The 16,006-nt window shown below is 44.5% G+C and overlaps 7 protein-coding genes across 11 annotated transcripts in view; 2 read left to right on the top strand and 5 right to left on the bottom strand.

The window, feature by feature from the left end:
* Positions 1-16,006, top strand: part of RYa-R (RYamide receptor) — an 87,184-nt gene that overhangs the window by 16,660 nt on the left and 54,518 nt on the right. The gene's annotated exons all lie outside the window — the stretch shown is intronic.
* On the bottom strand, positions 26-1,252 carry LOC135438539 (phospholipase A1). Its single transcript, XM_064696885.1, has 2 exons — positions 1,109-1,252; positions 26-1,040 (listed from the first exon to the last, which is right to left on the bottom strand). The coding sequence occupies exons 1-2, from the start codon at positions 1,146-1,148 to the stop codon at positions 70-72; spliced, it is 1,011 nt and encodes a 336-aa protein (XP_064552955.1). The 5' UTR covers positions 1,149-1,252; the 3' UTR covers positions 26-69.
* On the bottom strand, positions 2,902-4,137 carry LOC135438645 (phospholipase A1-like). Its single transcript, XM_064697023.1, has 2 exons — positions 3,988-4,137; positions 2,902-3,928 (listed from the first exon to the last, which is right to left on the bottom strand). The coding sequence occupies exons 1-2, from the start codon at positions 4,025-4,027 to the stop codon at positions 2,949-2,951; spliced, it is 1,020 nt and encodes a 339-aa protein (XP_064553093.1). The 5' UTR covers positions 4,028-4,137; the 3' UTR covers positions 2,902-2,948.
* LOC135438393 (pancreatic triacylglycerol lipase-like) lies at positions 5,343-6,559 on the top strand. The gene is made up of 2 exons (XM_064696697.1): positions 5,343-5,472; positions 5,530-6,559. Exons 1-2 carry the CDS (start codon positions 5,433-5,435, stop codon positions 6,504-6,506), a joined length of 1,017 nt encoding a protein of 338 aa, XP_064552767.1. The 5' UTR covers positions 5,343-5,432; the 3' UTR covers positions 6,507-6,559.
* LOC135438374 (phospholipase A1-like) lies at positions 8,108-9,286 on the bottom strand. Its single transcript, XM_064696670.1, has 2 exons — positions 9,207-9,286; positions 8,108-9,147 (listed from the first exon to the last, which is right to left on the bottom strand). Exons 1-2 carry the CDS (start codon positions 9,244-9,246, stop codon positions 8,144-8,146), a joined length of 1,044 nt encoding a protein of 347 aa, XP_064552740.1. The 5' UTR covers positions 9,247-9,286; the 3' UTR covers positions 8,108-8,143.
* LOC135438264 (phospholipase A1-like) lies at positions 11,445-12,658 on the bottom strand. The gene is made up of 2 exons (XM_064696518.1): positions 12,539-12,658; positions 11,445-12,476 (listed from the first exon to the last, which is right to left on the bottom strand). The coding sequence occupies exons 1-2, from the start codon at positions 12,582-12,584 to the stop codon at positions 11,497-11,499; spliced, it is 1,026 nt and encodes a 341-aa protein (XP_064552588.1). The 5' UTR covers positions 12,585-12,658; the 3' UTR covers positions 11,445-11,496.
* On the bottom strand, positions 13,049-14,797 carry LOC135438263 (phospholipase A1-like). The gene is made up of 3 exons (XM_064696517.1): positions 14,638-14,797; positions 14,311-14,578; positions 13,049-13,805 (listed from the first exon to the last, which is right to left on the bottom strand). Exons 1-3 carry the CDS (start codon positions 14,738-14,740, stop codon positions 13,088-13,090), a joined length of 1,089 nt encoding a protein of 362 aa, XP_064552587.1. The 5' UTR covers positions 14,741-14,797; the 3' UTR covers positions 13,049-13,087.

Raw genomic sequence — 16,006 nt, 5'->3', positions numbered from 1 at the left:
AAATGAAACTCAACTCAATAAACTATAGTTTTTGCTATAAAATTTGAATGTTTATTAAACATATTCAGTCTAGTTGCCATAGCCATAAGGATACTGGCTGTTGACGGGCACATAGTAGTCACCGGACACCATGTAGGCGTTGGTAACGGCGCCCATTTTCACAGAGCTGTAGGTGCTGCCGCAGTTCTTGGAGACGGCGGCCTCGTAGTCACCGCAGCGCATGGTGGGGAAGTTGTCCTGGTTGACGGCCTCAGCATAGTAGGTCACCGAGCGGCTGTGGGCGCAGGAGCCGGTCAAATCAACACCGCAGCCAGGCTGGGACTTGCCACCGTTGGGGTAGAAGGCGCCCTTGCCAATGGGCTTGAGGAAGCCCAAGGTGCCGCCGTTGGTCTGAATGGACTCCACATAGTAGGCATCGGTGGAGCTGAGACGCTTGTTGGGCGAGTCGTAGCTATAGAGAGGCAGGGCGGGGTCTAAGCCAATGATGGTGTGCACCTGACCGTTCTTGACGTTCTTGCCGGCGAACCCAGACACATGAGCGCCCAGGCTGTGGCCAATGATCATCGTGTTGTCCAGGGACAGACCATTGTTGTTGCGCAGGAAGTTGATCAGGTCGGCAACCTGCTCACCGACTCCGGGCACGGCCAAGACCGAGGAGGCATAATCCACAGAGCGGGCACGACCCCAGTCAACGGTGATCATGTTCATGTCGCCGTGCGAGAACCAGGCATTGCGGACACCATAGTTGACATAGTCATCGGCGCTGGAGGTCCAGCCATGGATGGTGAAGCGAGTGGGATTATTGGGATTGAAGTTCGAAGCAGAGATGCTTGACTGGGTGGCCTTGATTTCCTGGGCTGAGTTCATGTTGGATTTCGTGTACAGATAGAAGGTAACGGGATTCAACAGGCTGCGCTCACGCTCAGCATGGGCGGCCAAGTAGGCCTCGGCGACATCCTTGTCCACCCATTCGAAGGTTCCATCAGCCTGGGGCACATACCAGCCGTTCTCACCATTAATCTTATGCTCCACGGCGCTGGCTGTGAATAAAGTTAAGAGATTGGTTTAACACTTATGGATTAAGGCACACATCCTTCCAGTTATTTACCCGCCAACACGCAAAATGCGAGAGCCAAAAACAGTTTCATGACGCTAAACAAAAGTCCACCTAAACTTGTGTTCGGACCTGTCGCTGGCTGGGGCTTTATATGGACGCAGTTTATCAAATCACAGGCATGCTCTGCAGAGCCACTTGAGATTTGGCCAATTGATTGATGAGTGCCCCTCCGCACCTCCCATTGATAAGTATGATAACGAGCAGCTTGGCGGCGAAATCGGACCGCAAATTTTTAATAAGTTCAAAATCGAATGAACATTGACTTTCGCTATTGCCATTGTTTATGCCCTGTACCTAGGCTAATTGATTAATATGGGGTATGTTACATCTGTGCAGGAGGCACCTACGATCACATCAACAGATCAACCGATCTAGTCTCCCCAGGCTCTCGACTACCATTCGTAGATCAAGTTAATTACATTTTATTCGATATTTCACCACGTGTGATTAAAATCGATTCAATAAGCAATTGACAATTTTTTCTCCATTAGCACTTTTGGATTCTTCCCCCTCTTTTATTATGTACCATTAATTTTTGGTATATACCCACATTTGAATGCCTTCTTAAAATCCTTTATGTCAAATAACAGTTCGGATATGGAATACAGCAGTTATTCAAGCGAGCCGAAGAACAGCCATTGCGCAGAGCATTAAGGTACCTGGATACAGGGTATCTCTTAGCCGGGCACTCTACACAGTAGAACTCATGTGATTTGTTTGTTTGGCCACTTCACCTACTGACACGTGTCTGATTGGGATGTAAGCGATAAAAATAGGCTCTAACCCTCTTTCTACGCCCATGCGCTGATAGGTAAACGCAATCGTTTAACAGATACAGAGAATTGATTTGTTTTGTCAGCTAAGCAAATACGGCCAAAAGGAGCCTCATTCTTGAGGAGCACATTTAGTCAGCCCCCGAACTGATGGGCACAGTCCTTGGTCCCAGTTGTCACAGTCCACTGATGGGATTAAAGTGGCCTCCGCCAATGCGTCTAACAAAGTCCAATGCCAAGGAGTGCGCATCTGTGTTGGCCAGACTAGGCCGACTTGCTATAGCTGCAGAGGCACAACTGAAAAAGCTTGAGCCGGTCTTAGCCCACAATTGTGTGACTTTGTGGCCACGCAAAGCAAGCACACTGTCACAGATTGTCCAGCTGTATCTAGTAGAGCATTGGCAAGTGCTCCAACCTGTGATCCATTCCAAAGCCAGCGACCGACGTCGCTATACTCACTGTGTTCCCTGTACGAGCATCTACCTAATCTATAACAATCCTGTTGAGCTCGCCCCGTTCCAGCCAGGCGCTGGTTCGTGACATTCTTGTAGTTGTTATACTTGGCTGCATGCTTCGTATGGAAATGCGAGCTTCTAATAGTTGAACCATGCTGGTTGAGCTGTTGCCCCTTCTCGGAATTACTGTTGCTGTATAAATCCGCCTAATGCCATGATTTCCATCCTAACTCTTTTCCCATTCACCGGCCCAGGCTAGTTTTATCAGAATTCGCAATCAGAAATCTCATCGCCTGATGAATTCCAAACCAATCAGTTCACCTGCCAGCACGAGCAGTGCAAGCGTAAACAACTCTTCCATTGTATTTATAGAATGTGCTTAGCGCAAAAAAAAAATAAAAACAAACCAATCCCCATTTTTGCCCCCACCGAGTTACGCGTCTCGCTAATCTCTGACGTGTGCCCGTGCACTTGATTCGCAGCGCACGGACCCCAAGTGGTCTGTCAGAGTATCGTATCTCGATGGCGATACGGCAAGGAGTACACACTTTTAAAATTCAATTATTATGTTGACACTTTATTCAGATATACAGATAGCAAGACCTATTCAATTTTGCCAAAAGGCGCATTGCTGTTCACGGGCACGTAGAAGCTACCGCTGACCATGTAGGAATTGTAGTCGGCACCCATGCGAACGCTGCTGTAGGTGCTGCCGCACTCCTTGGCCACTGCATCCTCGTAGTCGGAGCACTTGACTGAGCCGAAGTTGTCCTCGGTGACGGCCTCAGCATAGTAGGTCACAGAGCGGCCATGGGAGCAAGAGCCGGTGGCGTCGACACCGCAGCCGGGCTGCTTCTTGCCGCCGTTGGGATAAAAGGCACCCTTGCCAATGGGCTTGAGGAAACCCAGCTTGCCGCCATTAGTCTGAATGGACTCCACATAATGGGCATCGTCGGAGGATAGACGCTTGTCGGGCTTGTCATAGCTGAATAGGGGCAGGGCAGGGTCCAGACCAATAATGGTATGAACACGACCATCACCAACGGTCTTGCCAGAATAGCCAGCAACATGGGCGCCCAGGCTATGACCAATGACCATCAGGCTGTCCAGGGACATGCCGTGACTATCGTGCAGGTACTTGATCATTTCACCAACCTTGCCGCCAGCGCCGGGCACAGCAATCACCGAGGATGCATAGTCAACGGAGCGAGCACGCGCCCAATCCACAATAATGATGTTGTAATCACCACGGGACAGCCAAGCCCTGGTTATTTCGGTATTCATCGAGTCTGAGTGGCTCTGAGTCCAGCCATGAATGACAAAACGCGTGGGATGATCCTTGTTGAAGTGCGAATCACGAATAGAGGATTCCGAGGCACTGATTTCCTTGCCGTCGGTGGGATTTGATTTGGTGTACAGGTAGAAGGAGACGGCGTTTGTGCTAATGCGGCCCTCCATCATTTCACCATTGGCCAAGAGCTCCTCGGCCTCGTCCAGATCCATCCACTCACTGGTGCCGTCTATTTTCGGTACATACCAGCCATTCTCGCCATGAATGCGCTCCTGAATGGGCAGGGCACTGACTGCAATTCCAACTACGTAAGGAATTCCATTCGGTTATTAGGATAAAGTTTGGACTTACCAGCGGCCAACAGTGCTGCTAGAACAAGGAATACTTTCATTTTGTGATCGTAGCTAGTTTTGTTATTTGGTTGGCAGTTCGTTCCCTTTTATAGTCAAACAGCGCTAAACATATTTAAAACTAATCACTTTCAGATTTTGATAACACTTTAAACTTGTCAACGCTCAATCAGATAATTCCTATGCTTCTGATAGGAAATCCCACTTTGGAAGTTCCATTTGCCAAGCACGCTGATAAGGTCGCTAGCTGAGTGCATCTTCAAATTAGTTCGATGACACGACACCCAATTATGGATTCTATTTTAAAAAGCTGATGCCAAACTGTGAATGGGCTTCGGCATATTTTACTTTATTACAAATCAAATTCCACTAATGTTAAACTAAAGAAGTAAGAGGCTCTAGTCGTAGCTCCTCTTCTTCCAACACCGAATGCAGCTCGGGCTACGCGCTCGTTTCCTTAAGCAAAAAAAAAAAAAAATATTTGTTTTTATATTTCAAAAGTTTATCGGACTCGATCTTACAACCTCCATTCAACTTCGTTTTCGTTGCATACTCCACAAACATACCAAGAATAAAGTGGGTAACGACATAATTTTGCCCGCGAGATATCTCTGCCGTTCTACAATTGATATATGTATTTCCGAGCGATATAATGTCGTTTTTAGATCGGCGGAGTTTTGTCATATTTTCTCGGAGCAGTATGTGATCTACATCGGCGGAGCTATGTCGCTCTGAGACAACATAATCTCGCCATGATCAACAGCGGAGATGTGTCACTTTCTTTGTGGGGAAGTTGTTGAAGGCGGAATTCACACTATTGTTGGTCTGGGTCTTGCCAGGCCTTTTTTTTAGCTATAATAAGCCCAACAAATGCCTGTCCTCCGATGACGCCTATTATATGGAGTCTATTTAGACCAATGGCGGCAAACTCGGTTTCATCAAGCCCATTGGCAAGGGCGCCTTCTATCCTAATGGCGGCCAGAAACAACCCGGCTGTGGATTGGATGTCACTGGCTCCTGCTCCCACAGTTGCTCTGTGACCTATTACGCCGAGACCGTTACCCAGGATAACTTTGGAACCATCAAGTGTGGCAACTACGAGGCGGCTGTCAATAGGGATTGCGGCAGCACCTACAGCAGCGTTCGCCTTGGCGCCGACACTAGTGCCCACCATGGTTGCGGGTTATTTCTATGTGCCCGTGAACGACAAGGCTCCCTTCGGCAAAATCAAAGCTCAAACTTGTTGTATAGGAAGTTAAGCAACGTATTCCTTAATCAGCGCAAATAATAAGATTTTAGCTTAACTTAGCCAAGCGTAGAGTTTTTCAAAGGTGTTGAAGCAAATTAGTTAAACATTTGTAACGCTTGCTATTATAAACGCAACACTTATGTCTACATAAAGGGTGAAACTGCTAACCTATTCGAAAACCTGGTTGTCGACCCAAAATGGAAGTATTCCTTGCACTGACTGCTCTGCTGGCCGTTGGTAAGTCACACTTTTATTCGTTTAATAGAATGCATTTTCATATATCTGCCCTTTCAGACACTGCCCTGTCCATTCAGGAGCGCATTAATGGCGAGAACGGCTGGTATGTCCCGAAAATAGACGGCACCAGTGAGTGGATGGATCTGCACAAGGCCAAGACGCTGTTGGTCAACGTTAAAAGATTCCTTTTCGACGCTGATGTCTCCTTCTATCTCTATACCAGTTCAAATCCAACCAAAGGCAAGAAAATCAGCGCCTCGAAATCGTCTATTCATGATTCGTACTTCAACAAGGATCATCCCACGCGTTTTGTCATTCATGGCTGGACGAAGAGCTATTTGGACTCGCTGACTATTATAATTACCAAGGCCTGGCTGTCCCGTGGCGATTACAATATCATTGTTGTGGACTGGGCGGATGCTCGCACTAACTACCTCGCCGCTGTGCTGGCTGTGCCCGGTGCTGGTGGTAAGGTTGGTGAAATGATCGAGTACCTGCACGATAGTCACGGCATGTCCCTGAAGAGCCTAATAGTCATTGGTCACAGCCTAGGCGCCCATGTGGCTGGATATTCTGGCAAGACCGTTGGTAGTGGTCGTATTAATACCATTATCGGATTAGATCCTGCTCTGCCCCTCTTTAGCTATTACGCGCCCAACCGTCGTCTGTCTTCCGATGACGCCTTCTACGTGGAGTCCATTCAGACCAATGGCGGCATTTTTGGTTTCCTCAAGCCCATTGGCAAGGCCGCCTTCTATCCCAATGGCGGCATGCAACAGCCCGAATGCAATTTAATCAGCTTCTGCTCCCACGTTCTCTCTGTCATCTACTATGCTGAAGCTGTCACCCACAAAAACTTTGCAGCCATCAAATGCAGGAACTACATAGCAGCTATGAGAAGGGATTGCAGCAGCACCTACAAACACGTTCGCATGGGGGCCATTGGCAACGCGCATGAGGCTGAAGGCACCTTCTACGTTCCTGTGAAGCAGAATGCACCGTTTGGCTACAACAAAATACCAACTGATTTGTAGAAGAGTGTATTTTTCTGAAGCAATCCTATTATAACCGTTTTGATAATGATATAGTTCCTAATGTTTCTTATTTACAATCAGAGCTACTAATTTACTTTTAATCAAGTGTAACGTGTTGATAAATGCTTCAAGCTAATTAGTTAAACATTTTTAGCATTTGGTATTGTTTTTGCTCTTTTACTACTTACTATTTAGAAAAACGAGTTGAGTTCCAGAATGGATTTCCTTAGGTAGTTGGCCTTTTAGTCAGTAGTGAAAAGGCACAACTTATCTCAAAGGACGCTTCCTTCAAGTTCTACAGCAGATCAGATCCCAAAGCAAGCAAAATTCAATATTATCTTACGCTTTATTAATCTCCATTCTTATTCCCTGAACACCTTGAAAATGGGTAAAATGGTATATTGCCTTTGTGCAAATGTATATAACAGGCAGAAAGGAGCATCCCGTCTTCACATTTATGCCTGATCAGCATCAACAGCCGGGACCTTCTAGCTATGTATGTACATCTACCTGTCCGTCTGTTCGATCGTCTGTCCGTCAGTATGTATTAACGCAACGATCTCAGAACCTGTAAGAGCTAGAGATATCTCCGCGGAGATATGACGTTTGTAGCTTGTGGTGACCAATGGCCAAGTTGGTTATTGTTAGGATATACCTCTCGATTCTCTTTCTTGTTAAGCGACAAATGATCAGGCGAATTCGTTCCCCTTCGTGGCGAATTCCATATTCCAGCATGTACACGCGCCCACATGCTCACATACAAGTTTGAAACAGTGTTCTAAGCTCGTGGCCGTTATGTAAGACCCTGTTCTTCTGTTCTCGAATCACGAGACAGCCACAAAGTGATCGCATCCAAATTACAGAAGTATTGAGTGGTGACATTGCTCCGCCGTTGATCACGGCGAGATTATGTCGTTCTAAAGCTACATAGCTGCGCCGATCTAAAAACACATACTTCCCCACGGAGCTATGTCATTTTCAAACGTCATATCCACTTTCAAGTCATATTTTCACAGAGAAGTATGTGTTTTTAGATCGGCGAAGCTACCTACATACATACATATGTGGCTTTCAAGCGTCATATCTCCGCGGGAAAGTATGCGTTTCAAATGTCTCGCTCTTACAGGTTCTGAGATTCTTGCGTTTACACATATGGACGGACAGATGATTTCACAGACAGATATACATGTCTAGATGGATTCGGCTATTAATGCTGCTCAAGAATATATATACTTTATGGATGCTCATTTTTGCCTGTTACATGCATTTGTAGATAAGCAATATATTTTTTACCCATTTTCAACGTGTTCAGGGTATAAGAATGAAGTTTAATAAAGCGTTAGATAATTTTGAATATTGCCTTCATTGGGATCTGATCTGTTGTAGAACTTAAGATAAATTTTGCCTTTTCACTACTGACTCGAAGGCCAACTACCTAAGGAATTCCATTCTGGATCTTAGCTCGTTTTTCTAAAATAGTAAAAATAATACCAAATGTTAAAAATATTTAACTAATTAGCTTGTAGCCAGCATTTATCACCACGTTACACTTGACTAAAAGTAAGTTGGTTACGTTGATTGTTAATAAGAAACATTAGGAATTATACCATGACTAAAACGATTATAATTGAACTTTTTCAGAAAAATACTCTCCTCTTCGAATCAGTTGATAGTTTGTTGTAGCCAAACGGTGCATTCCGCTTCACAGGAACGTAGAAGGTGCCTTCAACCTTATTCGCGTTGGTAACGGCTCCCATGCGAACGTGTCTGTAGGTGCTGCCGCAATCCATTTCGATAACTTCGATGTAGTTGCTGCATTTGATGGCTGCAAAGCTGTTGTGGGTGATGGCTTCGACATAGTAGGTGACAGAGCGTTTGTGGGAGCAGTTGCTGCTGCCGAGGAAACCGCATCTCGGCTGTCGGATGCCGCCGTTGGGATAGAAAGCGCTCCTGCCAATGGGCTTGAGGAAACCAAAAATGCCGCCATTAGTGTGGATAGTCTCCACGTAGTAAGCGTCATTGGAAGACAGACGATGTTTGGGCTCGTTATAGCTGAAGAGGGGCAGAGCAGGATCCAGACCAATAATAGTATGGATACGACCACTACCAACGGTCTTGCCAGAATATCCAGCAACATGGGCGCCTAGGCTGTGACCAATGACTATTAGGCTCTTCAGGCACATGCCGTGACTATCGTGCAGGTACTTGATCATTTCACCCACTTTGGCGCCAGCATCGGGCACAGCAATCACCGAGGATACATAGTTAAGGGAGCGAGCCCGCTCCCAATCCACAATAATGATATTGTAATCACCACGGGACAGCCAAGCCTTGGTGATTTCGGTATTCATTGAGTCTGAGTGGTTCTGAGTCCAGCCATGAATGACAAAGCGCGTGGGATGATCCTTGTTGAAGTACGAAGCATTGATAGACGATTTTGAGGCTCTGATTTTCTTGCCTTTGGTTGGATTTGATCTGGTGTAAAGATAGAAGGAGACATCAGCGTCGAAAAGGATTTTTCCAACGTTGTCCAACAGCTTCTTGGCCTTGTGCAGATCCATCCACTCATTGGTGCCGTCTATTTTCGGTACATACCAGCCGTTCTCGCCATGAATGCGCTCCTTAGTGGACACGGCTGTTTCTAAAAGGGCAGATATATGAGCAAATGCATTCTCTTGTACGAATAAAAGTGTGACTTACCAACGGCCAGCAGAGCAGTCAGTACAAAGAATACTTTCATTTTGGGTCTTCAGCCAGGGTTTCGAATTGGTTAGCAGTTTCACCCTTAATGTAGATATAAGTGTTGCGTTTTATAATAGTAACCGTTACAAATGTTCAACTAATTTGCATCAACACCTTTGAAAAACTCTACGCTTGGCTAAGTTAAGCTAAAATCTTATTATTTTCGCTGATTAAGGCAAACGTTGTTTGTACTTCCTATACAAGAAGTTTGAGCTGCCATGCTAGCTTAAATTAGCTTAAGCACAAATATTCACATAACTCTGCCTCACACTATGGGAAATGCTGCCGCAATCCTTATTGACAGCCGCCTCGTAGTCACCGCACTTGATAGTATTATTCTGAAAAGACTCCACATAATAGGCGTTATCGAAGGACAGGCGCTTGTTGGTTTTATTATAGCTAAAGGAAGGCCTGGCAGGATCCAGACCAACAATAGTGGGAATTCTGCCTTCACGAACGGTCTGGCCAACGTAACCAGCAATCACGTATAGGTTGTCCAGAAACATATCGTGATTCTCCTGCAGATACTTGATCATGGTTCCCACCCTCCCCCAGCACCGGGAACAGCCTTAACAGGGGAAGGGTAATACAGGCTGCGAGCACGCGACTAGTCGACAATGATGACATTGAAATCACAAAGCCTTAGTAATTTCGGGTTTTATCGAGTCCTTATAGCTTTGTGTCTAGCCGTGAATAACAATGCGCGTGGGATGATCCTTGTTTAACTGCGAATCATCTATGGATGATTTGATTGCTTACTGGACTTAAGGAATTAACTACCTGCAGACAGCGGCGTAACTAGTCGAATTATAAAAACGGTCTTCATTTTTCATACCTGAAATAAAACTGACATAGGGAAGGCGTATCCTGCCATTTATAGTGTAAGTTATGAAATAGTTGAGGCTCATTATCTACGCCGTTTTATTGGCACTTCAGGATTGATTAAATTTGTTCAGATAATATTGATTGCGTTGATTGAAAATCATACTGCCTTGCCACTGATAATAAATCTTTATTATTGAAAGCATACTTTGGTATCGGGCTAATTTAAAGTCTCCGTGGCAAGCAGCAGTTCCATATATTGTCTGGGTATAAAGTGATTTCTAATCGTTTGCTAAGATAGTAGTAAAACTTCTAGATATAAAGGTTTATCCGTATATATAAAACTGTTTGTCCTGACTGACTGAACCGCACAGCCCCTACCGTAAGAGCTAGAAAGCCGAAATTTTCACATTAGTTACCTTATGTAATGAAGGTCCACGTTAAAACGGGGTTTCGGGAAATTCCACCCGCAAGTGTGGAAAAACAAACATATGTGCTCAAATTCATTTGAAGGGTGTTTCATGCTTTTCGATAAATCCATTCCTCCTTGGTGGAAATGGAGGTCAAAGATTTGGTGGGTGATGTTTCTCGCTCAAATTCATTTCCAAAGATTTATATGAAAATTAATTTAACACGTTTTTTACACATTTCGCAGAATGCAAATTTCCGCGATAAAAATGAGATTCAAAGATTTTTTGGGCGAACTTTTAAGTTTTGTCCGATTTGCATCAAACTTATTTTCAAAAGCTCTGCATAAAAACTTAGTGAATACGTGTTCCAGCGATTTAGAAAATTCCACCCGCAAGTGTGGAAATTTGGCGAAAAATCTTAACTTTTTGGTTTATTATCGGTTTCAAACTCATTTTCAAAGTTCTTTATCAGAACTTACTTGAGAAAATGCGAGTCTGTAAAGGCAAGTTTTTTATTCGGCCTCAAGATTCTAACCACTAGACTAATAAGGGCGGAAACCTCTGATTCCATCATTTGGTTCTTTATTCGATGCACTTTGAACTTATTTTTAAAAAGAAGTGGAGATCAAGATGGTACGCGTAAATTTCAATTTTCCACGGCCGTGTACTTATAGGAAAGGTAATATCTAAAATTTTAAGCACAAAACGTTCCACGGGCAAGGCCGGGCAATATCCGCTAGTACCTAAATATAATTATACACCTAGAAGTAAAACTGTCATCTATGCAAACGATTAGAAATCGCTTAATACCCAGACAATAAATGGATCTTATTCTTAGAGGGTTTTCTATAATAATTGAAAGTATGGCATTCAGCTTTATGAATAGAGTCGTAAACGCAACTAAATTAGTTAGTCGAGTTATTAGATTAGGTATTCGGCATTTATTTCCCATAAAAAAACTTCATTTGATTGTCTTTGTAAGAAATTCTTTAATTTTGTAGTTGCTTTACAGTTGTTTAGTTGATATTGCCGAAGGGAGCTTTGCTGTTCACGGGCACGTAGAAGTCACCCTCGACCATGTACGCATTAGTGTCGGCGCCAAGGCGAACGCTGCTGTAGGTGCTGCCGCAATCCTTACTGACAGCCGCCTCGTAGTCACCGCACTTGATAGTACCAAAGTTATCCTGGGTAACGGCCTCGGCGTAATAGGTCACAGAGCGACTGTGGGAGCAGGAGCCAGTGACATCCAATCCACAGCCGGGCTGTTTCTGGCCGCCATTAGGATAGAAAGCGCCTTTGCCAATAGGCTTGAGGAATCCGAGTTTGCCGCCATTGGTCTGAATAGACTCCACATAATAGGCGTCATCGGAGGACAGGCGCTTGTTGGGCTTATTGTAGCTAAACAAAGGCAAGGCAGGATCTAGCCCAATAATGGTGTGAATTCTGCCTTCGCCAACTGTCTGGCCAGCATAACCAGCAACTTGGGCACCCAAGCTGTGACCAATTACGTACAGGCTGTCCAGAGACATATCGTGGTTCTCCTGCAGATACTTGATCATGTTTCCCACCTTGGCACCAGCACCAGGTACAGCCAGCACAGAGGAAGCGTAATCCACGGAACGAGCACGCGACCAGTCGACAATGATGACATTGAAGTCACCACGAGACAACCAGGCCTCCGTAATATCGGTGTTCATCGAGTCCTTATAGCTTTGTGTCCAGCCGTGAATCACAATGCGTGTGGGATGATCCTTGTTGAAATGCGAATCATCTATGGATGATGCCTTGGCCTTAATTTCTTGACCCTTAGTAGGGTTGGACTGGGTGTACAGATAGAAGGAGACTGCATTGGTGCTGATGCGACCCTCGATATCCTCGTCCTTTGACAACAGATCTTCCGCATCATCCAAATCAATCCACTCGAAGGTGCCGTCTTCCTTGGGTATGTACCACCCATTCTCGCCGTTAACGCGATCATCGACGGGCAGGGCGCTCACTGCAAGGCAAGAGAGCTCTTCAGAAACTGCAATTACTTACTGGACTTAAAGGGTTAACTACCTGCGGACAAGAGCGCTACTAGTCCAACTATAAAAACTGCCTTCATCTTGGAACCAGAAATAAAACTGTCATAGGGAATGCGGTTCCTGCCTTTTTATAGTACCAGTTCTAAAAAAAAATTAACTCATCATCTACGCCGTTTTAAAAGTACTTCAGATTGATTAAATTTAGTCATATAATGTTGATTGTGTTGATTAAAAATCACACTACCCTCCGTGAATTTGACTGATAATAAATCTTTATCAATGGACGTATACATTGATGTGTCGGGCTGATTTAAGTACTCCGTGGCAGGCGACAGATCCATATATTGTCTGGGTATAAAGTGATTTCTGATCGTTTGCTAAGATGACAGTTTTAGTTCTGGGCATAAAAGTATAAGCGAGCGATTTATAATTCAAGGTATGGCATTCAACTTTATGATTAAGGTCGTAAACGCAACTAGATTAGTTATTCGCGTTATTAGATTAGGTATTAGGCACCTATTACCCATAACAGAACATGAGTTGATTGTTTTTGTTATAAATTCTTTAATTGCGCCATAGTTATTTAGTTAATGTTGCCGAAGGGAGCCTTGCTGTTGACGGGCACATAGAAGTCACCCTGAACCATGTAGGCATTGGTATCGGCGCCCATGCGAACGCTGCTGTAGGTGCTGCCGCAATCCTTCTTGACGGCTGCCTCGTAGTCACCGCACTTGATGGTTCCAAAGTTGTCCTCGCTAACGGCCTCGGCGTAGTAGGTAACAGAGCGTCCGTGGGAGCAGGCACCAGTCACATCCAGGGTGCAACCAGGCTGGCTCTTACCACCGTTGGGATAGAAAGCGCCCTTGCCAATGGGCTTGAGGAAGCCCAAGGTGCCGCCATTGGTCTGGATGGACTCCACATAATAGGCATCGTCGGAGGACAGACGCTTGTTGGGCTTGTTGTAGTTGAACAGAGGCAGGGCGGGGTCTAGGCCGATTATGGTGTGCACCTGGCCATTGGTGTTCTTGCCAGCATAGCCGGCCACATGAGCGCCGAGGCTGTGCCCGATGACGTACAGATCGCCGAGAGACATGCCGTGGTCAGAGTGTAGATAGTTGATCATGTTGGCGACCTTCTTGCCCACCGTTGACACAGCCACAACGGAAGAAGCGTATTCGACGGAGCGTGCACGAGCCCAGTCCACAACAATGATGTTGTAATCACCATGGCTCAGCCAGGCATCACGGATCTGCTTGTTCATGCTAGATGAGCTGCTCTGGGTCCAGCCGTGGATGATGAATCTGTGGTAAAGATGAATGAGTTAGGGCTGTTTGTTCTGACTGGCTGACCGACCGATTGATTGGCCGTTTGCTGATCACTGTACTAGCAAGAAAGCTGAAGTTTGGAAAAATTCCACCTGCTGGTGTTGAAAGTTGGTGTGAAAGGGTTATGTGGAATTTGTTGTGCTTTTCGAACTTTACACTTTTCAGAAAATCTTCCATGTAGGTGGAAATGCTGGTCAAAGGTTGTATATGCAAAGATTGAAATCATCGGTTTGGAAGACATTTTTCGACATTTACGAAACTAATTAAATAATTTTTGGAAATAGCTATTAATATCGGATAGAATTTTTCACCGACTGCGAAAAATCCACTCTGCTGAGCGGTAATGAGGGTTCAAGGGGGAACGGGAAGTATTAACTAGCCCTCGGGCGGAAAATAATGGAAAAGTAGATATAAGTTGAACAAAATATAGCCCGAGGAATGCCAGAGAACACGCGCTTCTGTTTATAAATATTAAACCAACCTGGTTGGGTGCTGGGGGTTGAAGTGTGATTCATCGATAGACTTGCTGGTGGCTGTGATCTTGGTGCTCTTGGTTGGGTTCGATTGGGTGAACAAATAGAACTTGACAGGTGTGGTGGTAAGTCCACGACTCTCCATATTCTCCTGGCGATCCAGCCAATCCTCAGCTACATCCATATCAATCCACTCAAAGGTGCCATCCAACTTAGGCACATACCAGCCGTTCTCGCCATTCACACGGTCGGACTCCTCGATAGCATAGGCCGAAGCTGTGCAGAGTTCAAAGTAATTGCTAAGGATTCTCATCCACGAAAATGGTTACATTTACCCGCTAGCGCACAGAAAGCCAAAATCCAAATAGTCTTCATTTTGCTGGGGGGGTCTTTCGACTGATAAAGCATTTCGGGCAACAATGGTCTTTTATAGGCCATATCGCATGTCCATAACCATCTAATCAGGCACTCGATAACCAGCTTAGGCACAGAAATTAGCATCTGATAGCTGTGCAATGAGTTCTCCAAGTGTTTTTAAAGTATTTATCTTTTAATTGATATTTCATGCCGCGCAATAAGACAAGTACTACTACCCGACTTTGCTGGGGTACAGTGGGTGTTAAAAATAGACTCCGTCAAGTGCCTTTCCCTGATTAGTATACATGCAAACTGAATGTGCTATAGACGCCTTAGCTGTGATTAAATGTTCTTAAAGGTATAAATATCACATATTTTGGAATTGACGCAATCGACAGTCAAGGCGCGCGTGCTGTGCCTTATCAGGTGGTAGCATTACATGTCCGGCCTATGTCTTAGCCCTATCAATAGCGATTACATTTGTTCTCACTCCACAGTTAATGCCAGTTAATCGGCTGTAAGTGACCCTCTCAAATAGGCTTAATTGCCGGCACCCTTGAATAGCTTGAATGCTTCGATTTATCGCTTAAGTATGTGGGCGAGCTCTTGTGCCAAAACTGACAACGGTCAGAACTTATATATACTATATTTTAATATATTTATTATTTGGCTAGTAGCCAGTGTCAACGAGCACTGTAAACAATAGCTCGGCTGACCCAACAAAAGACGGCTAATAATGATTCAATGTGCTTTGACACTTCCGCCCTAACACTTCACCACCACCCCCCCGTTCAGCAGCCACTTTTTGTGTTTACATATTTTGACTGCACTTGCATAATTCCGCTAATGAGTTCTCCATGGCTGATTATCCTGTTCGTGTTAATTGGCCACTAGCTGAGCGCATGAATTAAATGACTTGCGAAAATGCTCAAGTAATGTGTGTGCCTAGGCAACATATGAGGCATACTTTTTGGCGGTACGTAGCGACGATATGGTCACCCTAAAAATGGAAAAGCGAGCAGAAAATCAGACATTCCCCATTGTGCAATAAATATTATTTATTTGTACATTCCTCTTAACATCAAACTTTTGAAGCTTGTATTTTATTTTAAATAAATTAAGTTATTGAGTAATGAAAATGTTGACTTAAAATGCTGAGTTAAAAATTGCTTTGTTTAAAATTGAAAGTTGAGTTTTGTCACTTTTTCTACTTGATTAAACGAATCAATTTATTTCATTTGCAAATATTTCAGTATTACTTTTTGTTCACTTTCGATGTTAGAAAAAGATTTGAATAATTTAAATAAATATATAGTTTTATTTATTTATTTTGTATAAGTATATTAA

This window comes from Drosophila montana, unplaced genomic scaffold (assembly GCF_035044405.1).
Source record: "Drosophila montana isolate Dmon_TW-CO22-7 unplaced genomic scaffold, ASM3504440v1 contig_3848_1, whole genome shotgun sequence".
NCBI classification, from domain to species: Eukaryota; Metazoa; Arthropoda; class Insecta; order Diptera; family Drosophilidae; genus Drosophila; species Drosophila montana.
Note: the sequence above shows the minus strand (reverse complement) of the source record. Positions and strands in the feature narration are given on the sequence as shown.